Source organism: Cetorhinus maximus, chromosome 4 (assembly GCF_964194155.1).
Source record: "Cetorhinus maximus chromosome 4, sCetMax3.hap1.1, whole genome shotgun sequence".
NCBI lineage: Eukaryota > Metazoa > Chordata > Chondrichthyes > Lamniformes > Cetorhinidae > Cetorhinus > Cetorhinus maximus.
Genome location: NC_135882.1, coordinates 95,234,711 through 95,257,416, shown reverse-complemented (window position 1 = coordinate 95,257,416; position 22,706 = coordinate 95,234,711). Strand labels below are relative to the sequence as shown.

The window sequence follows — 22,706 nt, the reverse complement described above, 5'->3', positions numbered from 1 at the left end:
TCGTGAGGACTCAAAACGTTGACTCTTTTCTTCTCCACCGATGCTGCCAGACCTGCTGAGTTTTTCCAGGTAATTCTGTTTTTGTTAAGGAAAGATATACTTTGCACAAACACTCACCAAACTAATTCATTGGATGGAGGGATTGTCCTATGAGGAAAGATTAAATAGACTGGGCCTTTATTCTCTGGGGTGTAGAAGAATGAGAGGTGATCTCAATCAAACAAACAAAATTCTAACAGGGTTCGACAGCGTAGATGAAGGAAGGAAGCTTCTCTTGGGTGGGGGGGGGACACAGTCTCAGAATAAGAGGTTGGTCGTTTAGGGCTGTGATGAGGAGGAATTTCTTCACTCAGAGGGTGGTGAATCTTTGGAATTCCACGCTCCAGAGAGCTGTGGAGGCTTAGTTGTTGAGTATGTTCAAAACCGAGATCAACAGATTTCTGAAGTAGATCAGCCATGATCTCATTGAATGATGTCATGGGCTCAAAGGCCTGAATGGCCTACTCCTGATCCTATTTCTCATGTTGATGGTGGGGGATTTGATAGTACTGTTGTTGAATGTCATGGGGCGGTAATTAGACTCTCTCTTGTCACACACAGATGGTCATTGCCTGGCACTTAGGTGGCACAAATGTTACTTGCCATTTAGTCGCAAGCCTGAATGCTGCCAAAAATATTTCTGTAAATACCTGATCAAATTTAAAATTCTCCACATTGAAACAGATATCCGTTTCCCCATAGTGAATTTTAAATTCAAATTCTTATGTCCCTTTCTTTCAATACTGTTGCAATGGCATTCAGGTTTCTCTGATCATTACAGTTTTTTTCTTCCGCCAGATTTAGTAATGGTCTCTCTGCTTCACTCATTGGGTTTCTGGCATGTTAGCAAAACAGGATGAGGAAATCTGGTGGGTAACAGTGGTGCAACTAGAAACAAGAGAGAAAAGTGGGAAGAAAAGAAAGTGGATCTTCCAGAATTTTCCTATCCTAGGATCTTTCAAAGTCTCTTCCATAATCAACTATCTTGACCAGATACATGTAGCATCACCAGGGTTGAGCTAGTAACATGAAAGGATAAACTGTGTGTTTAATTTTGCAATTTTACAGTAATTTATATTTTGGCCAAAAACTATATAACTATTTCATACTTATTGCACCAAGATTTACAAATAATATATTTAGACAAATGTTACCAATTGGATGAAGGCAATCTCAGAACCAATAGTTTCAAAGTACAAAAACATGGAAATGAAGTAAAATGATTTTATTAAAATGTTCTTTCACAAAAAGGAAGTGCAATATTTGATGATTTAACGTATTTTGACCTCAGGACTAATCAGAGAAGGCATTTAAGTGGTGAAGCTCAATTCCAAGGGAGGGAAATAAACTTGAGTACATGAATTCTCCCAAAGATTGCTATTGGTCAGCTCAGTAAGAGCACTGGCAGATATTCTGTTCTGCCTCGGTTATAAAGCAGTATGTAGCAAAAGGAGATAAAAGACTGAAGAGGCGTTGTGGAGTGATTGGTGGTTGAAGGGAAAGCAGTTCTTGGAATCATCTTTCACAACACATGAAGATCCCAAAATCATGTGCAAGCTCTGAGGCAGCAATGACAAATGTGGAGTGGAGGCTCTGGAGAGACAGTTCTGGGACTGACTCAATGGCCCTTTGATATGCGCACACAGGTTTTTATGTTTGACTGAGATTCAAATGGCACATTCTAAGAGAATTTTCTCCAAAGCCTCATCAGTGTCTACAAAACAATCGTTGAAAAAGCCATCACCCTCTAGCTGTCTCCCCCGGCTCTGACAGCTCTTGTGTGCTCGCCTCTTCCCCCGTGCCTTGGGATCATAGCAATATTTGAGTGTTAAAATGGTGTCACAATGGGCTAAAGTTTGGGAACCATTGCTTTGGAATTTAAAACTGAACTACTGCACATAGCAATCAATTTTAGATCATTATGTTCAATTTCAGATCTTATCATTTTCTGTGTTCACCAAGGTCTTGCATCCTGTGGTATAGAAACTAGAATTGTGAACATTATTAACACTACAAATTGCAAGTGTTTACAAAAAGAGTGATCAAAAATCAACCATCAAAGAAGAATCCAGTACTGTTAGTGATACACTATTGGATTTATTTTCTGAAATAGTACATATTCCTAATTATGGATCTGAGGGCAGTGCTGGGACTCAAAAATTGAAAATGTATCTACAGCTTTTTGCCATCTTCATTTGTAGTAGGGGAAAGTTACATAATTTAGAAAATTAGAGTTCACATGTATGAACATTCTACTGATAATCCATGTTGGTAAACAAAATGTAACTCCTAAAAAATGCCTGAGGAATCCTGTCCATAAAAACATATTTTGAATCCGATATATAAGTGACATCTTTACACAATTTTTAGTGACATAGAAAGTTAAACTGTTATTTACAATCAATCTTTGCCACCACACATACAAGAGTTACGTGTAGCTTTTGCACCATTTTAATGAATGCTCCATATTTAAGGATTCCAATTGAAGCTAAAATCCATCTACAAAAAAAACTCCCAGAAAACACTAATCAAGCTAGTCACAGACAAAGGTTTTCCCAAATAACACAGTATTTTTTTCAATACCGGAGAGATTTTAGTGGTTAAGTTTAAAATTGACCTGATATGACTGTTGGTGTAAAGGATTATTAAAGCTCTATCAAATGATAAAGTAATTCGATGATAGGTATAGCAGAGAAAACATTGTGCACATCGAACAATATTCCCTTTGTGATGATTCAATTACACTCTAGCTTTCAAAGATGGACACCAATTTGTGACATTTAAAAATTAACTTCAATGCAATTAAGATAATTCATTAGAAGGCAGTTGAAACAAACAATCTAATCGGAAAACAATGTAGCCAATAACCCTGAAAAAAAGATATGGATGTGTCACAAAGAACTGGCAAGGTACAAGTGCTAAACCATGGTAACAGTCATTGCAGTTATGTCGTAGAGCATAATGACCAGATTGCCATGAAATGAAAGTGAATTCCTAACTGATTTGTGTTTATTTCCCTTTTGAAATACAGCGCGTGTCTGGTCATCCTTTTGAAAACATTTCTATTCAGATGACTACAATCGGATATGGCTAAAGCTTAGCTCATTTCATATTTTTTTCATGTGTCTGCAACATTATAAATATTTTTGTGATAAATGTTACATGTACAAGCTGATGTTTGAATCTGGAGGTATTTTAAAGAGATGGTGATCTTTATAAAATCTGAGATAAAGAAAGCTGTTTGAAAGGTGAAGCATAATGATTCCCAACTCGTGGATCCAAAATTGGTAGGCACTTGATGTCTCCATCACTTAAGCAAAGTGTGTTACAGTGTCCTGAAGGAATGGTTGATGATACAATTCATGTTGTGGGTCCAAAAATCATTCTATCAGCACAGAGAGCTTTCAGAAAAATTGGATTATTTGTATGCTTGTAAGGTTATGGATGGAGATCTTGTGGTGCAGTGGGTAGCGACCCTGACTCTGAGCCAGAAGCTGAGGGAAATCCCACCCCAGAACTTGATGGCCAAGGAAGGTACGGTTATAATGCAGCCAAATGGGTTGAGTATCAACCTACAATTCCATCCAACACATGCCAGTGACAGGCAGTAAGAGCCGGGGGGACTCCTGGTCAGCCATGTGATAGAAAGAAAGCTGTAGCCTCTACCATCATTATCCATAACTTCAGACAACAACAATGTAAAAATTGCAGGTTGCCACAACAACTCAGATTCACTGAGTGAACTGTAACACACCATCACCAAGGTTACTGGAGAACACCAAGTGACGAATGTTGCATAAAACAAGGTGTGCGCTACAATGCAGTTTTTGTAAACTTGCCATTGAAAACAATGAAACATTTTTTTTGGTTAACATTAGCGTTATAACACTTTGGACAAAACAGTCACAAAGACTTACCGCCAGACATTTTTGTACCATATTGTTAGTAGTGATTTTTCATTCAGGCACAGAACACATTGATTTAAAAAAAATAGAAAGACCAACAATTGACCAAAAGCCAACTACTGATATAGGAAATAAGATAATCAGATATCCTAACAATTCAGAACAAACATACCATTGCAAGGGAGTTATAAACATTAAGCTGCAAAACATGCCAGAGATCACAAACATGCAACACACTTTGAAGTCAATATCAAAAAAGCAATTAGAACATTAAATGTGTATTTCCCAGAAAATTCTCCAAAGCTCTTTTTTGAAAATTTTTCCCTCATTCAGTAATCAAGTTTACTCATCAAAAATATGAAAAACACAAGGAAAATAAGTTTTATACAAGTAACATAGCTCCTGAAGATTGCTATGCCTTCCATGCTTCTATTCTGACAGCAGCACCGTATGAAGAGTGTCCTTAATAAAAAATGCAATCCTTTTGTTGTTAATGGAAAAGGTTTAGTGTCATTAACTATTGCCAATTGTGTTCATAAAAAATATTCCTCACAGACTGTTCAGAATAGTTTTAAGGGTTAGGAATTTTTCAGTTAAAGGGCTAGATATTTTAGCTACAATTAACTAGTAATCACAATATGTTTATAGCCTAGAAAAAGGAGACACAGAATGGCTAGCAAAATGAATGATGTTACACCATATTTAGTAACAATTCAATTTTACTTTCATTGTATAAACATGTACTAGCTTCATATGGACTGCATTAATTTATTTCAATAAACAGTGCACATCTCTTCAAAACTGCAAGTTGCACAATTATTTGCAATGACAAACAATTTCTGGATATTTTAGAAGAGGCCAAAAAAGTTTTGGTAATTACATGCCTGGGGGTTAGGAGCAAACAGCTTCTGAAAGTAGGATGAAATGGCAGAATAACCCAAAAAGAGTTGAAAAATGCAAACTTCTCTCTCTCCCTCAAAACTAAAATCGGCATTTGCATCAAAAAAATCCCAACTGAAACCACTCCATAAAAATTTATGAAGAGTGTGGCACTTGTTTAGAAATTGAAACCTAGTGTTTAAGATAACACAGGAATATCAATACAAACAGAAAATAATTTGTATTTTCTATTTTAGAATTGCTACAATGGAACTTTCAACAGAACCTAGCATTTTATGAGGAGAAAAAAACAACTTTAAAGTTGGGGAGCATTTACAAATTGGCAAGTAATATTACTTTTCTCACCTCTTCCTTCACTCCTTCCCAGTCCTCTAGTAGAGCAGTCAAATTAAAATAGCTCACTTGTAGAGTTTATTCTGAAACTATTGTTCTTACATTAATGAGTGGGACCAAATAAAAAAAATGGTTTATTTGCTTTGTGGCCCAAACAGAATACATACCAATCTTTGATTTAAACGTTTATTCTCCTCTTCTTTCATTTGTAATGTCTACAAGCAAGCAAAATAAATTTAATTTTTAAATTGGCAGCACATTTAACATAAAAAACTTAGAATTTGTTATTTAACTGGTTGCCAAGTTAAAAGCACTTGTGTCAAAAGGTAAAGTGACACCATCAGGTAACAACAAAAAGTTTAGATAAGATATATTCATCAAATTACATATGGCATCAACATTTTACCAATTTCTTCCCCTCATTATATGTACACAAAGAAGCAGCATCAGGTGAAATACCATGAAAGTTCTAACTTTTATTTTACAATGTTGAGTCACATGCTTTTGGATGTGCCTTAAATAAGAGATCATCTTATTTACAGATTAGAACTTCAGGATAATTGGTCCTCATACATAATCCAATTGCATACTACGCAAACTTTACTTCAAGAGAAAGATACCAGCTTAACAGTGGTCAATTAAAAGTTGTGAAAAATGTGATGCAACTTCAGAAGTTGTTGAGAAATGAAATGGTTGAGGATAAATTTTATTTTAAAAGCTATAGGATAACAAAATACAAAGTGATTAGCTTGTGTGACAATAAAAATAGATGTATGAAAAAAAAATGAAAGATGGTAACCACAAAAAGGCATGAATAAAAGGATCATGCCCAACATTCAGAAAGCTCTCGCTAGTAGCAGTATAAACATAATTATTCTCCCATAGTTAATGGGAGAAATAAAATGAAAGACTGTCCTATTAGAATAGTTCATATATAGCTAGAGTAGGCAATGACACATTTTCCAGCTAAGAGAAGAGCCTAAGTGTATCCAAATTTTTTTAACCACCAATTCATGTAATGGGTAACAATGAATAAAATGTGAAGCAACGAAAAAGATAAATATATATGTAAAAAATAGAGATGCTTTTATATTGGGCCTTTCATGCCCTAAGAATACCCTAACACCCTTTTCAGGTAACTAATTATTTTGAAGTGTAGTCCCTGTTATATAGGCAAACATGACAGAAACAGCATGAACAGCAATAAGATGAATTACCACTAGATATGTACTTATGTTGGTGTTGATTGAAGGATAAATGTTGTCCAGAAGAGCTTTCAACAAGAGGACCAACTACTTATTTTCAACAAGAGCTACATTTTGTTCATAGCACCCTTTTGGAACTCTCATGTACAAGGCAGGAAACATACTGTTCTATGTACAGCAATGTTTCTTTTGATCAAAGCTTTCTCAATCGGATCTCAACTTTTTCACACACGATATCGTTCCATTGAATAACCAGATATAAGTATAAATGCATTAAAATATTCTGATAAGGTCCAATTCATTAAGCGATTACACCTATTATATTACGAAGAGACTACCAAAGAACTAGCAAAGAGGAAGTGTTTCAGTCACAAAAAAGTAGAGAGGAGGAGGAAGATTTTAGGAAAGTTAGATAAGAATGTATGTAAGAATGTATAAAAACTGAGTGAAGAGGTTGGAGGTGTTGGTTATTTGGGATAATAGTGGGCAATATGGAGCACAACAAACAGATGGCATGGCATAGGGCAGTAGAGAATGGCTTCCCACTTTCAATTTCCCTGTGATGCATTCCTCAAATAAGTGACACTATTTTGCAGAACAGATGAAGATTAGGTGCATTCCCAAAGAATTCCATCAGCCATGCTCTGTAATCAGTTATATTAGCAATGCAGTGCTGCGAAGTTTGCCCATTATTACAAAGATTTCAATCATGGTGAAATGGTAGATAAAAGAATGGCCAATACTGGTCATTTTGTGCACATCTGAAACAGTCATTAAAAACAATTTCCACTATCGACAAAATTCCAACACTTTCATATATAAAATTATTGTATCATATTTTTCTTGCAGAGCCTTTAGAATCTTAATTTCCTTTCATTCATTCAAGCATCTGGAGAGGTTTGAGTTTATTAAGGATTTGTAATTAGGGATTTGTAAAAGGCAGATCATGTTTGATTAATTGAATTTTTTGATGAAGTAACAGAGAAGGTTGATGAAGGGAATGCAGTGGATGTTGTCTATATGGTTGTTAAGAAAGCAACTGACAAGTTACCACATAAAAAAAGGCCGACTAACAAAATTGGTGTCTACTGAATAGGAGGGTCAGTGCCCAATTGGATAAAAAAATTGGCTTAGGAGCAGAAAGCAGCAAGTTGTGGTAGATGGCTGTTTTATGGACTGCAGGGTTGTGGACAGTGATAGACTGGCAGAATGGGTAGACAAGTGACGGATGGAATACAGAGAAGTTTGAGGTGATGCATTTTGGCAGAAGGGATAGGCAGAGGCAATATAGAAGTAATGGCACAATTCTAAAGAGTGTGGAGGAACAGAGGGATCTGGGAGTGCATGCTCATTGACCTTTGAAGGTGGCAGGACATGTTCAGAGGGTGGTTAGCAAAGAATCTAGGATTTTGGTCTTCATAAATAGAGGCATCGAGTACAAAAGCAGGGAAGCTATCCTGAACCTTTATAAAGCTGTGGTTAGGCTCTAACTAGAGTACGATGTCTAGTTCTGGTCACCACACTATAAGAAAGATATGAAGGTCCTTGAGAGGATGTAGAGGTTTACCAAATAGTTCCAGAGATTCTGGGGTGGGGGGGGGAGAGAAGAAGAGAGGGGGTCTTAGCTACCAGGATAAGATTGGAAAGGCTGGGGTTGTTCTCATTGGACAAAGGAGACTCAGGAGTGATTTAATAGAGGTGTTCAAGATTATGACAGGCTTAGTAACAAAACAAAAACAGAATTACCTGGAAAAACTCAGCAGGTCTGGCAGCATCGGCGGAGAAGAAAAGAGTTGACGTTTCGAGACCTCATGACCCTTCAGCAGAACAGATTCCTGCTGAGTATTTCCAGGTAATTCTGTTTTTGTTTTGGATTTCCAGCATCTGCAGTAGTTTTTTGTTTTTATGACAGGCTTAGTAAGGTAGACAAGGAAACACTCTTCCCATTAGGTGATGATACAAGGACTACGGGACACAGGTTTAAGATTTTGAGCAAGATGTAGGGGAAAATGAGATTTTTTTAAAAAAAAGAGTGGCAATGTCCTGGAATTCAATGGCTACGAGAGTGGTGGAAGTGGAACAATCAATAATTTGAAAAAGAAATTGGATGGGCACTTGAGGGAACCAAGTTGCAGGGCTACAGGAGTTGAGCAGGGAAGTGGGACTGATTGGATTGCTCCCCGGGAGCCAGCATGGAGTTGATGGGCCAAATGGCCTTGTCCTGTGCCGTAAATGACAGTGACTTATAATGAGTGTGAAGTATGAGGTTTCATAAGATGGTTATGTTTTGAACCATTTCTTTTCATTCAAGGTAAAATAGAGTAGTGGGGAGGAACATGTAATCTACTAGTACTGCCCAGCAATAAGCCATCGGGTCAGGGAACCTAGGGCAAGTCCCAGTGCTAGCTGTCGTACACAAAAACAGAAATACCTGGAAAAACTCAGCAGGTCTGGCAGCATCGGCGGAGAAGAACAAAGTTGACGTTTCGAGTCCTCATGACCCTTCAACAGAACTAAGTAAAAATAGGAGAGGGGTGAAATATAAGCTGGTTTAAGGTGGGGGGTGAGGGGTGGTTGTAGAGACGAGCAAGCAGTGATAGGAGCAGATAATCAAAAGATGTCACAGACAAAACAAAGAGGTGTTGACGGTGGTGATATTATCTAAAAGAATGTGCTAATTAAGAATGGATGGCAGGACACACAAGGTACAGATAGCTCGAGTGGGGGGTGGGGTGAAATAAGACTAAAAGGGCATAAAAGGTATAGATTTAAAAATAATAGAAATAGGTGGGAAAATCTATATAAATTATTGGAAAAAACAAAAGGGAGGGGGAAGAAACGGAAAGGGGGTGGGGATGGAGGAGGGAGTTCAAGATCTTAAGTTGTTGAAATCAATATTCAGTCCGGAAGGCTGTAAAGTGCCTAGTTGGAAGATGGATGAGGTGCTGTTTCTCCAGTTTGCATTGAGCTTCACTGGAACAATGCAGCAAGCCAAGGACAGACATGTGGGCAAGAGAGCAGGGTGGAGTGTTAAAATAGCAAACGACAGGGAAGTCTGGGTCATTCTTGCGGACAGTCCGAAGGTGTTCTGCAAAGCGGTCGCCCAGTCTGCGTTTGGTCTCTCCAATGTAGAGGAGACCGCATTGGGAGCAACGAATGCAGTAGACTAAGTTGGGGGAAATGCAAGTGAAATGCTGCTTCACTTGAAAGGAGTGTTTGGGCCCTTGGACGGTGAGGAAAGAAGAAGTGAAGGGGCAGGTGTTGCATATTTTGCGTATGCATCGGGAGGTGCCGTAGGTAGGGGTTGAGGAGTAGGGGGTGATGGAGGAGTGGACCAGGGTGTCATGGAGGGAACGATCCCTACGGAATGCCGCCGGGGGGGTGAAGGGAAAGGGAAGATGTGTTTGGTGGTGGCATCATGCTGGAGCTGTCTCTCTCTGAACTTACTGCACTCCGTTCTCTCAGGTCCAACCCTAACATTGTCATCAAACCTGCTGACAAGGGTGGTGCTGTTGTTGTCTGGCGCACTGACCTCTACCTCGCGGAGGCATTATTACCCCACCAGCCTCCGCATTCAAAGGATCATCCTCCGCCATTTCCGCCAACTCCAGCATGATGCCACCACCAAACACACCTTCCCTTCACCCCCCCTGGCGGCATTCCGTAGGGATCGTTCCCTCTGTGACACCCTGGAAAGAAAGGAACTTGGGCAGACTTACAGACTCATATTCAGAGAGAGGTGGGGTAGAGAGAAATAGCAGCTGCTGTGAACAGCAGGGGAATGTTTTCTGTTAGCAACCAGGCAAAATGTTGGTGGGAGCTCCTTCTCTGGTTGAACACAAGAAACAGGAGCAGGAGTAAACCATATGGCCTGTCCAGCCTGCTCCGCCATTCATTATGATCATGGCTGACCTTGGGCTTCAACTCCATTTTCCTGCCCATTCCCCATATCCTTTAATTCCCCAAGACACCAAAAATCTATCCACCACAACCCTCAGGGGTAGAGAAGTCCGAAGATTCACAACCCTTTGAGTGAAGTATTTTCTCTCCATCTCAGTCCTAAATGACTGTCTCCCCTTAAACTCAGGCTGTGCCCCTGTGTTTTAGACAGAAATGATCTCTCAGTGTCTACCTTCTCATGCCCCTCCAAAATTTTGTAGGTTTCAATGAGATCACCTCTCATTCTGCTAAACTCCAGAGAATATAAGCCCAATTTACTTAGCCTCTCATCATAAAACAACACCTTAATCCCAGGGACCAACTTAGTGAGCCTTTGCTGTACTGCTTCCAATGCAAGCATATCCTTTCTTAAATGTGGAGACCAAAACTGCACACAGTATTCCAGATGTGGTCTCATCAAAACCTTGCAGCAACGCTTCTTTATTCCTGTACTCCAGTGCCCTTGCAATAAAGGTCAACATGCATTTCCCCGAAGAGATGGGACCTGTAGAGATTTAAGGGTGCTAGAAGGTTCACCCTGGGGTGACCGGAAGAAGGGGTCGCGGGAGTGTGCTTTGTTGCTGGAAGCCAGTCGGTATTCTCAAAAGACTGAGGGAAGCGGCTCTCGATGGACATTGGATGCTATGATTCAGCTAAGCAGGGAAAATCGAGTCATGAGTAACTTGGGTCAGGTTCCTGTAAAAACAATTCTGTGGAGTGTGGTGTACTGTACAAATGCACTATGGGATTTTCAGCCTTGTTGATAGGATGGTAGTGTATTAGTTGTCAACTAAGTAATGTTTAGTTAATGTTGTTTTAACCTGCTTGTTACAGTGAAATTCTTTAAAACATGAAATCTTGTTGTGTGATCCTCTGAGTCAGTCCCTGGGAATTCAAATCTCCTTTCAAAAAAGTTAATCAGTTTCTACAAGGTTCTATGACTTTAAAAGTCAATGCAGCAAACAAAGGTGGCCTCCCAAACTAGTACCCTAGGAAAATATTTTATAGAACATTGCATTAGTTTTTACATGCACACTGATAACACCCAGCTCTATCTAACCACCTCTCTCGATGAATCTGCTGTTACTAAATTATCAAACTGCTCGTCCGACATCAGGTACTGGATGAGAAGTTTTCTCTAACTAGATATTGGGAGGAACACATCCATTGTCTTCAATCCCTGTTATAGTCTCCAACCGTCTATCTTCCATAAACTTGAGGCCATCCAAATCTCAGCTACCATGTCCCCATTCACTCAGCACTCCTGTGCTCACTGACTTACATCTGGAATAGCAAGTGCTCAATTTTAACATTTTCACCCTCATTTTCAAGCCTATCCATGACCTCATCTCCTCCCTGTAATCTTCTGCAGCCTCGCAACCTTTTTTAAAAATTGTTCATGGGATGTAGGCATCGCTGGCATTTATTGCCCATCCCTAATGTTCAGAAGGCATTTAAGAGTCAGCCACATTGCTCTGGGTCTGGAGTCACATGCAGGCCAGACCAGATAAGATTTCTTGATTTGTTCTAGTTTATGAAGGATTTCCTTCCCTAAAGGACATTAGCGAACCAGGTGGGTTTTTACGACAATCGGCAATGGTTTCATGGTCATCATCAGGCTTTCAAATTCCAGATTTTTAATGAATTCAAATTTCACCGTCTGCCATAGTGGGATTCAAACCCAGGTCCCCAGAGCATTACCCTGGGTCTCTGGATTACTAGTCAGTGACAATACAACTATGCTACCGCCTCCCCCTGCAGTTATCAACACTCAGATGTTTCTGGCCTAGAGCATCCCAATTTTAAATGCACCACAACTGGTGGCCGTGCCTTTAACTGACTAGGCCATAAATTCTGGCATTGCCTCCCGAAACCTTTCTGCCTCTCTTTCCCCCTTAAAAACTACCTCTTTGATCAAGTCTTTGGCCATTTTATGTGGCTTGATGTCAAATTTTGTTTTATAATGCGCCTTTGAAGCACCTTGGGATGCTTCATTATATTAGAGAATTTTTATATATATATATAAAAATACAATTGTTGTTATTGATCCCAAATTAGCACACAAGGGCAATATGACCCAGTGTTCACTAATTCTGAAAAACTATGCTCCAACATCAGTAAACCATTTGGAATAAGTGCTTCACCACAGGGAGTAGGAGGATAAACAGTCAACCTGCCTCATGAATATATTTATAGGATTGTTGAGAGGATTGGGAAAGACCTGAGAATAATCCTCAATTATACTAAGGCTTCCAATACTTCAGCTGGAGAAATAGTGAAATATGAAAATAACTATGCTACATCACACTCAAAACAGAATTAGAACAAAAGATTCTTCACATTAAAGCATGGAAATAATCCATGCCTGGTTGGAAAGAAAGTGAAGTAGCAGCATGGGAGAGTGCTTTGCACATAAATATTTACATGTCATAGAATAAGAGCATACACAAAACAATGTAACATTATATTCCATGTATTCAGCCTACAGTTTAGGCTTGTTTGGAGTGTAACAAAACGGAAGTTCAACTGAACTACAAAGTCAATGCTTGGTGATCTAAGTAGCTGCTTTATAATGGACAGAAGTGCCACCTACATCTTGGTTAGAATTAACCACTTCAACAAAACATGAGAGCTTGGCTTCTGGGTGTGTTCAGCTCATGGGGTGCATCACAAGGAGAGTATTTTGTTAACCATTGCTTTGTATTAAGTTTTGCTAAATTTTTATTTTCAAAGGAAACCACCAATTATTAAGGGGGATAAAGGTCCTTTATCATATATACACATACACACACACAATATAAGATATTTTCCTGTATATATCAACCGATATTTTTCTTTCAATGGAGGTGACAAAATGATCAGTAAAACTTCAGCACAATGCTTACCTAGACAGGTGGAAAAAAAACAAAAAAAAAAGAACTGGGTTGGGAACTTTCCTATCCATGTATGAAGAAAGGGAAAGTGAGGTACCACTAAGGTCTACAACTCATTCATTTTCATGCAGACATAAGAGAATTAAATAATTGCCACCAGAAATTTAGAATTGCAGGAACCCATGAGTTTTTAAGAGGTTCTGAAATAAGTTTTCACAAATTCAAATTGAATGAACAACAAAAAAGTGCCCTTCATAAACCAGAACAAATCAAGAAGTTTTCCTAACATTATTTCCACTGGTTATAGAAAGTAGTAACAGCACTTGCATTACAAAGATTAGAATCAGGATGCGCATGTACAAAGAAAAAAATGACCCTCGACCCTTCCACTCCTATTACATTCTTCATTTAGTTGCAGTGTACCCAGGAGGCAGGTGCCCTGTATTTAAACACTGAAGATCAATTACAATTTGATCCCTGATAACCTCAGATTGGAATGTACAGAAGATTCAGCTGGAATGGCTAGAGTGAGCACATCGACAACATTTCAAAGATGTATAATACCCAAACCTAAAATGTGCTGATAAATCTGCACGTTGACTGGAATCATGGCAAATCTGACTGATGGTAGACAGACTGTAATTGTTTGTGCTGCTCTGAAGGACACTTTGGCCATGACTAAGATTTCTTTTTATGGATCATGGATTTTAGGCAAATCAACAGGATAAAGCTCTTCCTCCATGAATTTTACTTATCCACACCAGATCATCCAGATATTTGTAAACGCAGAAACCGGTTTCCCACAATTAAACAGTCACAACATTAAGATATGTAATAAAGGCTTGAGGAACCATGATTGGGTTGAACTGTGGTTCATTGTACCAGTAGATTACCTCACTATTATGTCTCCCGTGAGCGCTACTGGTTCTGAAATGAAAGTATCTTTTAGGTTAACAGCAACTATTCAGTCTTCTCAGGGTACTTGCCTGCACATTTTTGGACCGTTTCCCCAAAGAGTCAATCCACAGAATTCTAAAGGAAAGTTCATGGCCTTACTTCATGGTTTACCCCAAATATGTACCTGGTTTCACTTTCACAATCTCATATGCCTTCCCACCTCTCAAACAGGAGCTTCCAGTGGTAATTGGGGAACGAACTATTGCAACCAGAGCCAAAAATGGAGAATTGTCCATAATGATCACACAGAGAGAGACTTATCATATATTCAAATAACACATACTGCTGTGTTTGATTGCTCTTTGGAACAAATCATCCAAAGAACAAATCTGCATAAACAGAACATTTCACTTTCTCAGAATTTTCCAAATCTCTTCACAATTAATTCATTACGTTTGATGTGCAGTCATTGTTTTGTAGGCAAACATGGCAGCCAATTATGCACAGCTAGGTTCCACATTGCGGGTACAACCAATGGAAGTAAAGCATTGCTGGTGAGGCTTGTAGTGAGTAAATGTTAGAGGCAAAGTATTCAAAATTCAGAGCAGCGATATATTTTAAAATAACTCAATGTTCAATACAACTCAATACATTCACAATAATTTGTAGGATAAATATATACAAATTGACAATATTTTCAAGGAAGCCCAGAATCAATGAGAAACCTACTTTAAAATGGTTCAAACAAACAAACAAAAAATGTTATTGCAATCAAAGTTACTGAGCTGTTCAAGTAGCATTTAGGGGCAAAAGTAAATACATATACACACAATGTTCATATATGTGGTATCCATGGTGGCACCCAATATATGGTACAGAGTAATGCCCCTCCACCCCCACCATCAATGCTGTTATATTTACCAAGCACATCAACTATTTACCTGAGCAAGACAGAAAGCAAAAAATGTGCTAAGTGTGGAAAAGTCTAGTTTGCAGTTTGGCTCATCAGGAAGTGAGTTGACACTATTCAAGTTATTTTACCAAGACACTTACATAGTGCTTTTAAAGTAGTAAAATATTTCCAGGCGTTTACAGCCAGGTTAAAAGATTTTTGTCTTACATTTGGGCTAGATTTAAATACAAGTGCCAAAACAAATCTTAGAGATGAAGAACATGCAAATTGTCATTTTTTCCATTTTGACAGGAGAATATTATTTCTAAATGGCAAAATCTGATTAACTAAGTAATTGAGTGATGGATTGAAAGAGTGTCACAAATTTTCCTTCTCCTTCAGCTCCAAGTGCTTCCATCTGTTTGGGGCGGGGGGAGGGGGAAGGGAAGAAACATTATAAATTTAGGGCGAACAATAGAGGAAAAGTTGCTTTGCATGAAGTGGACACAAGCAGAGATATATATTCATATCTTTTGAATAGATTGCATCATTTTTAGTTAGTGCTGCCGAAGAGAACGTGCACTACTACAGGAAGGGAGGGAGACAAAGAGCTGGAAACTATAGGCCAGTCAGCCTAACATCTGTCATTGCAAAAATGCTAGAGTCCATAATTAAGGAAGAAATAGGACATTTAGAAAAGCTCAACGCAGTCAAACAGAGTCAACATGGTTTTGTGAAAGGGAAATCATGCTTGACAAATTTGCTAGAGTTCTTTGAGGATATAACAAGCAGAGTTGATAATGGGGAACCAGTAGATGCAGTGTATTTGGATTTCCAGAAGGCATTCGATAACGTGCCACATAGAAGATTATTGCACAACATAGGAGCTCACGATATTGGAGGTAATATTTTAGCATGGATTGAGGATTGGTTAACAGACAGAAAACAGAGTCAGGATTAATGGGACCTTTTCGGGTTGGAAAAACGTAACTAGCGGAGTGCCACATGGATCAGTCGTAGGGTCTTAATTATTTATCATCTATATTAATGACTTGGAGGAGGGGGCAGAGTGTAATCTATCCAAATTTTCTGATGATACAAAAAGAGGTGGGAGGGCATGTTGTGATGAGGAAATAAGGAATCTGCAAGGGGATATAGATAGGTTGAGTGAGTGGACAGAATGGGGTTGGCAGATGGAGTTTAATATAGGAAAATGTGAGGTCATGCACTTTAGTAGGAAAAATCAAAATGCAGACTATTATTTAAATGGAGAGGGGCTCCCAAAAATGCAGATCAGAGGGATCTGGGTGTTCTTGTGCATGAAACACAAAAAGTTAGCATGCAAGTGCAGCAAATAATTAAGGTGGCAAATGGAATTTTGGCCTGTATTGCTAGGGGGTTGGAGTTTGAAAGTAGGGAAGTCTTGTTACAACTGCGCAGGGTGTTGGTGAGGCCGCACCTGGTGTACTGTGTACAGTTTTGGTCCCCATATTTAAGAAAGGATATACTGGCTTTGGAGGCAGTTCAAAAGAGATTTACTAGGCTGATTCCTGGGATGAATGGGTTGACTTAGCAAGAATGGCTAAGCAAGTTAGGCCTTCATTCATTAGAGTTTATAAGAATGAGGGGTGATCTTATTGAAATGCACAAGATTCTGAGGGGGCTTTACAGGGTAGATGTTGAGAAAATGTTTCCACTAGTGGGGGAATCTCGAATTAGGGGACATAGTTACAGAATAAGGGGGCACTCATTTAAAACGGAGATGTGAAGGAACTTCTCAGAGGGTAGTGAATGTCTGGAATTCTCTACCCCAGAGTGTTGTGGAGGCTAGATCACAAAGTATTTCAAGAGGAGGTAGATAGATTTTTGAAATATCAGGGAGTTGAGGGTTATGAGGAGCTGGCACGAAAGAGGAGTTGAGGCCTGGGGCAGATCAGCCATGATCTTATTGAATGACGGGGCAGGCCTGATGGGCCGAATGGCCTGCTCCTGCTCCTATTTCTTATGTTATATACTACATGAATACCATGATACACACCCCATAAAGATTCCCAATTTCTGGTATGAATACACCTTTTATACTACTGCAACCAAATCAGTAACGCACTATTATAAAATAATTAAGCATAATGCTGACAAAAATCTTTAAGAATATCTTAACACACCACATTCAACAAATAACCATCAACATACTGATTTAAAAAAATACGTAAGTATGTGTAGATAATAAATGGAGAGTTAAGTATTACAATTCAGAGAACTCACAGTCAGTTAAGATGATGCATGCATTACGTATACATTTCAATTAACACTACTACATTTGTAACCAAATGCATTGTTAACTGACAAGTGCTACATTCTTTCCAGTAAAATATATTTCTATGCATTAGTGAAACCTCCATAATCTACACAATTTTAATTCAGAACTGTATTGGAACGCAGCCAATTGCAAAATTGTGTCAGCTTATTGTGTGTTACTCTAACATCAATTAGATATGTGAGATTTCCTAAATGAATGAACTTACATTGGCCAGAACACTGGGAGAACTCCTTGCTCTTTTTTGAATAGTGGATAGCATCTTACATACCAACCCAAATAGGTGTGGTTTAGTCTCTCATCAGAAAGGTGGTACCTTCTAGCATTCCCTCAGTAATGCACTGGAGCATCAACATTGACTGTGTGCCCAAATCCTGGCGCAAGATTAAAAACCACAATCTTTGGACTCGGAGGCAAGCATACTAAGCTGGCACACTAATCAACCAGACACGAAGAAAAAACAATTCAAATTGATGTTATTTGAATTATGCTCACAAACAGATTTAATTTTGAACACATAACAATACAGCAGTCACACAATGAATTATTCATCTTTATTCGGCTCCTAGATTATTTCTGTGCCATACATGCAACATTTTGAGGTATCTATTCCATTATGGAGGTTTCACTGCATATCAAAATATCCCCTGCATTTTAACCATTTAGACATGAACATCTACTTACTCTTTCTAAGATCATAATCCTATGTTTTTCCTCAGACATTTGGATGGTTTCACTGGAATGAAGTAAATAGAGATTTGATTAATGCATTGAAAAAGAAATTCAAATATAAGAAGTTCAATACTTTCTCTAGCTAACAAATTTCAAAGAGCTCCAGATAAACAACGAGCAGCAGATTTTACATTGTAGTAGGTACACTCATTGAGGCAGTGTTCAAGTCTTCTCTGCACTCCCACCATCACTCCCGAATGTACTCTCTCTCAAGAAGGTAGATGTGCCATTAGGCTTCTTAAATTTAGGATTAGCAGGGAGGGGGAAGAAAATACAGGGGTGAAGAGATAGTCTTCACCTGAAAGAAAACAATCTAAGCAATCTTGTTTATTTCAAGAGTCAGAAAACTATTTGGATTGCAAAAGCTATCTAATGTATATTTATGCTTAATAGCTGAATTGCCTAATCTTACCTGAAATTATCCTATCTACAAAGCGGGAAAGTACCTTGTATACACAAAAATTTGCTTTGATCATTTTTGGAAATACTTGATGTAAGATTGTGATTAAAAAGACAAAAAGTCGGTTCGTCTTACAAACAGACTTAATTTTGAACATAAAAATGCAGCAGTCATACAATGAGATCAATGGATTTCTGAAATGACAAAGAAACCGAAATTTCCAATTACCAATGAAATTGTCACCAATTTTGGAATAGATTAGAATGGGGTGCGCCATATTTAATACAGTGATGCTTCTAAAGGTATTTTGTCTGATTTTGAATTTGTGCCTGTCCTCTTACATGAGGAGTTACAGCATACAATAGTTGTAAATGAAAACTGCAATTCAGGTTCTTATAACAAGCCTCGGGACAATTTTGCAGTTTTGTCCATTACAAGTAAAATGGGGAAATCAGCATAATTTAAGCAATTGCCTAAAAACTGCAAGCTATTGACCGGCATTCACTGTTAGACTTGCCAGTGCCCTTTTAATCACAGTCTGCAGCGACACGTGAGAAATACCTGACCTATCTACCTACCTAATCCCATTTACCAGCACTTGGCCCATAGCCTTGAATGTTATGACGTGCCAAGTGCTCATCCAGGTACCTTTTAAAGGATGAGAGGCAACCCGCCTCCACCACCCTCCCAGGCAGCGCATTCCAGACCGTCCCAACCCTCTGGGTGAAAAAGCTTTTCCTCACATCCCCCCTAAACCTCTTGCCCCTCACCTTGAACTTGTGTACCTTCGTGACTGACCCTTCAACTAAGGGGAACAGCTGCTCCCTATCCATCTTGTCCATGCCCCTCATAATCTTGTACACCTCGATCAGGTCATCTCTCAGTCTTCTCTGCTCCAACAAAAACAACCCAAGTCTATCCAACCTTTCTTCATAACTTAAATGTTTCCTCCCAGGCAACATCCTGGTGAATCTCCTCTGCACCCCCTCCAGTGCAATCCTTCCTATAATGTGGCGACCAGAACTGCACAGAGTACTCCAGCTGTGGCCTCACCAAGGTTCTATACAACTCCAACGTGACCTCCCTACTTTTGTAATCTATGCTTCGATTGATAAAGGCAAGTGTCCCACATACCTTTTTCACCACCCCGCTAACATGCCCCTCTGCCTTCAGAGATCTATGGACACACACGCCAAGGTCCCTTTGTTCCTCAGAACTTCCTAGTGTCATGCCGTACATTGAATACTTCCTTGTCAAATTATTCCTTCCAAAGTGTATCACCTCACACTTTTCAGGGTTAAATTCCACCTGCCACTTATCTGCCCATTTGACAATCCCGTCTATATCTTCCTGTAGCCCAAAACACTCAACTTAATGCCCTGCAAGTTGCTAGAAGCACAAGATGATGAGCACTCTCAACAGGGCATCTTGGATCTGAGTAAATAGGGCAAGTAACTATGTACCTCCTTAACTAATCAATCAGATTGAAGAATTGTGAAATGAACTGCAAGTAATCTGAACAATGAAGTATAAGTTAGAATGGTGAATTGAATTTCAAATCAGGTACAGAAAGAGAAATATGGAAAGAAAGACTAGATCAAGAGAAAGAGAAGAGTCAAAGAAAAAATAGTTTTTCTTAAATTCACTAACATTTAAAACCTGAAGGAATAACTTGTCTTTCAATAGTTGAGTTTCAGTGCCAGAAACGTTGACTGATACTGATAGTAATTAACACATATCATGCTGTTAAAAAGGCACTTAAGATGGAAATCGACAAGTCCTAACTTTCTGCTGCAAGTTTAAATCTCATCTGCTGTGTAAGTATAGGAACTTCACATCATACAATATATTTTAATGGGAATGCTGTTTTCACATAGCCAACAGCACAGCTACAACTATCGGATAGCAACTTTTGGATTTCTGCTCTTAATGACGTATCTGCCCTCCACAGAAGTTGCTGTGGCATTTGCATCCATGTGACTTCAAGCACTACTCATCTAGCCATTATTTTGACAGCAATTTTCAGGCAATTGTTCCTCCACAGATTTTAACTGAAAAAAGATCTTAAGATGGTGGAAATGTGTCTAGTGGTTAAAAGGAAGCGACAGGAAACAGTTATGCTGAAGGGTTGGTTTTTTGGACTGGAGCAAAGTATGTATAGTGGGGTTCCCCAGGGTTCAGTATTAGGGCTACTGCTTTTCTTGATTAATGATGTAGACTTGGGTGTGCCAGACAATTTCAAAAATTGCAGATGGAACAAAATTTGGAAGTATTGTGAATTGTGAAGATAGTGTTAAACCTCAAAAGAACAGACAGGCTTTTGGAATGGCAGATGAAATTTATTGCAGAGAAGTGTGAAATGAATTATTTTGATAGGAAACACAGGGGGACAATATAAACTAAAGGGTACAACTCTAAAGAGAGTGCAGGAGTAGAGGGGCCTAGCTATATGTGAGCATAAATCATTAAAGGTGGCAGAGAAAGTTGTTACGGTGTGGACATGGTGGGCTAAATGGCCTCTTTCTACACTGTAACTTATCCAAATTTCTATGGTTAACAAAGCATATGGGATCCTGGACTTTATAAATAGGGGCACGGAGTATGAAAGCAAGGAAGTTATGATAAACCTGTATAAAACACTGGTTCGACCTTAATTGGAATATTTTGTCCAGCTCTGGGCACCACACATTAGAAAGAATGTGAAGGCATTACAGAGGGTGCAGAAAAAATTCACGAGAATGATTCCAGAGATGATGATAGATTTGAGAAACTGGGACTGTTCCCTTTGGAGAAGAAAAGATGAAGAGGAGATTTGATAGAGGTGCTCAAAATCATAGGGGGTCTTGGACAGAGAACATAGGGAGAAAATGTTTCTGCTAGTGGAAGATTTGAGAACCAGAGGACTGCGATTTAAGGTGAATGCCAAAAGAAGCAACAGCAACATGAGGAACAACCCTTTTACACAGCAAGTTGTTAGGATCTGGAATGCACTGCTGAGAGTGGCGCTGAAAGCAGTTTCAATCAAGGCCTTCTAAAGAGAATTAGAGAATTATTTTAAGAGAAAATATCTGCAGGGCTACAGGGAAAAGAGGGGGGTGAGCTACACTTGCTGAGAGCCTGCATTCTATGATTTTGTGAAAAGTGATTATCAGACATTGTTGGTTGTTTACTTGCTTGGGTATATTGCCAAAACAGTAAGTACAGACTAGTACCAATATGAGAACAATAGGGTGTACATTATATTGGTAGCTCCATCTCTGCACATGGAATTGCAGGATTTTCTTAAATTATTGTTGGATTGTCACAGAGATAAACACCCAGTCAGTGCCAGGTACAGCATTTCAAAATATCGGTCATTTTTTTCAAAGAAGGTTTAACAGATATTAGTATGAAGAAAACCAGTGAGTTTTTGGGAACCAGAATTACAAGGGCTAGCTTGCTTTTGTGACTAAACATACATGCTCTGTGGCATCCAAAAAAAATTAACTACTGAGAGTTGATTGAAGTTATCATGACAGACTATTCCTGTGAATCACACTTTGTTGCAGCAAAAAGTAGTGCTCTTTCAATATTAAAGATGATTCTCTCATAATTGCTGGCGCAATTTTGACTATAAACAGAAAACAGAACATTCTCTCAGTCTCCTTAACTGAGAAACTATCTGAGTCTAAAGTGGGTTGGCAGTATAAATTTCTTACACTGAAGAAGTTTTTGCTGTACTTTCCACCACGTAAAAGGCAACATGATTGTCAGCTACAGGGAAATGTAAGATCTCTAAGGTGATTATGAAATCAATCCACTTCAGCGATGAACCAAACATAGGCCACATTTGTCACTTTCTAGGAGGAAGTGAAAGCAAATTCTGAAAAGTCAGAGGTGGTCTAAATTTGATGAGGAAATAAAAGCCATGCCCGAGATAGGCCTAATAGGCCAAGATAGTCAAAATGGACAAGATCATGTCACTTTTTCTGACACTGAGTACCAGAAATCCAATTTCCTCTGAGAAACTGAGGGTTCAGGTTCATTACTTGAAGATTCAAAAGGGTTTTAGGGTTGCTGGTGGCAGCAGGTATCAACAAGGATTCCTACTTAACTCCTAAATGATATAATCCATCATACTAAATGTTTGGTTATAAAGTGTGCAACACAGAAACAGGCCATTTAGCTCAAAAGGCCTATGCCAATGTTAATGTTCCACAAGAGCCTCCACCCACCTCTCCTCACTGACACCATCACCCATATCTACTATTCCTTTATCCCTCTTGCAATAAAGG

The 22,706-nt window shown here is 38.9% G+C and overlaps 1 protein-coding gene across 2 annotated transcripts in view; it reads right to left on the bottom strand.

The window, feature by feature from the left end:
- The window catches only part of rb1cc1 (RB1-inducible coiled-coil 1), a 195,511-nt gene that overhangs the window by 46,121 nt on the left and 126,684 nt on the right, over window positions 1–22,706 (bottom strand). Inside the window, exons 18-19 of one of the 2 annotated variants that reach the window (XM_078540524.1) lie at window positions 17,985–18,036; window positions 5,345–5,392 (exon numbers count right to left, since the gene is read on the bottom strand). In XM_078540524.1, coding sequence (XP_078396650.1) covers window positions 5,345–5,392; window positions 17,985–18,036 — 100 coding nt within the window. The remainder of the gene's footprint in view (window positions 1–5,344; window positions 5,393–17,984; window positions 18,037–22,706) is intronic. The other variant, XM_078540525.1, reaches the window with a different exon arrangement.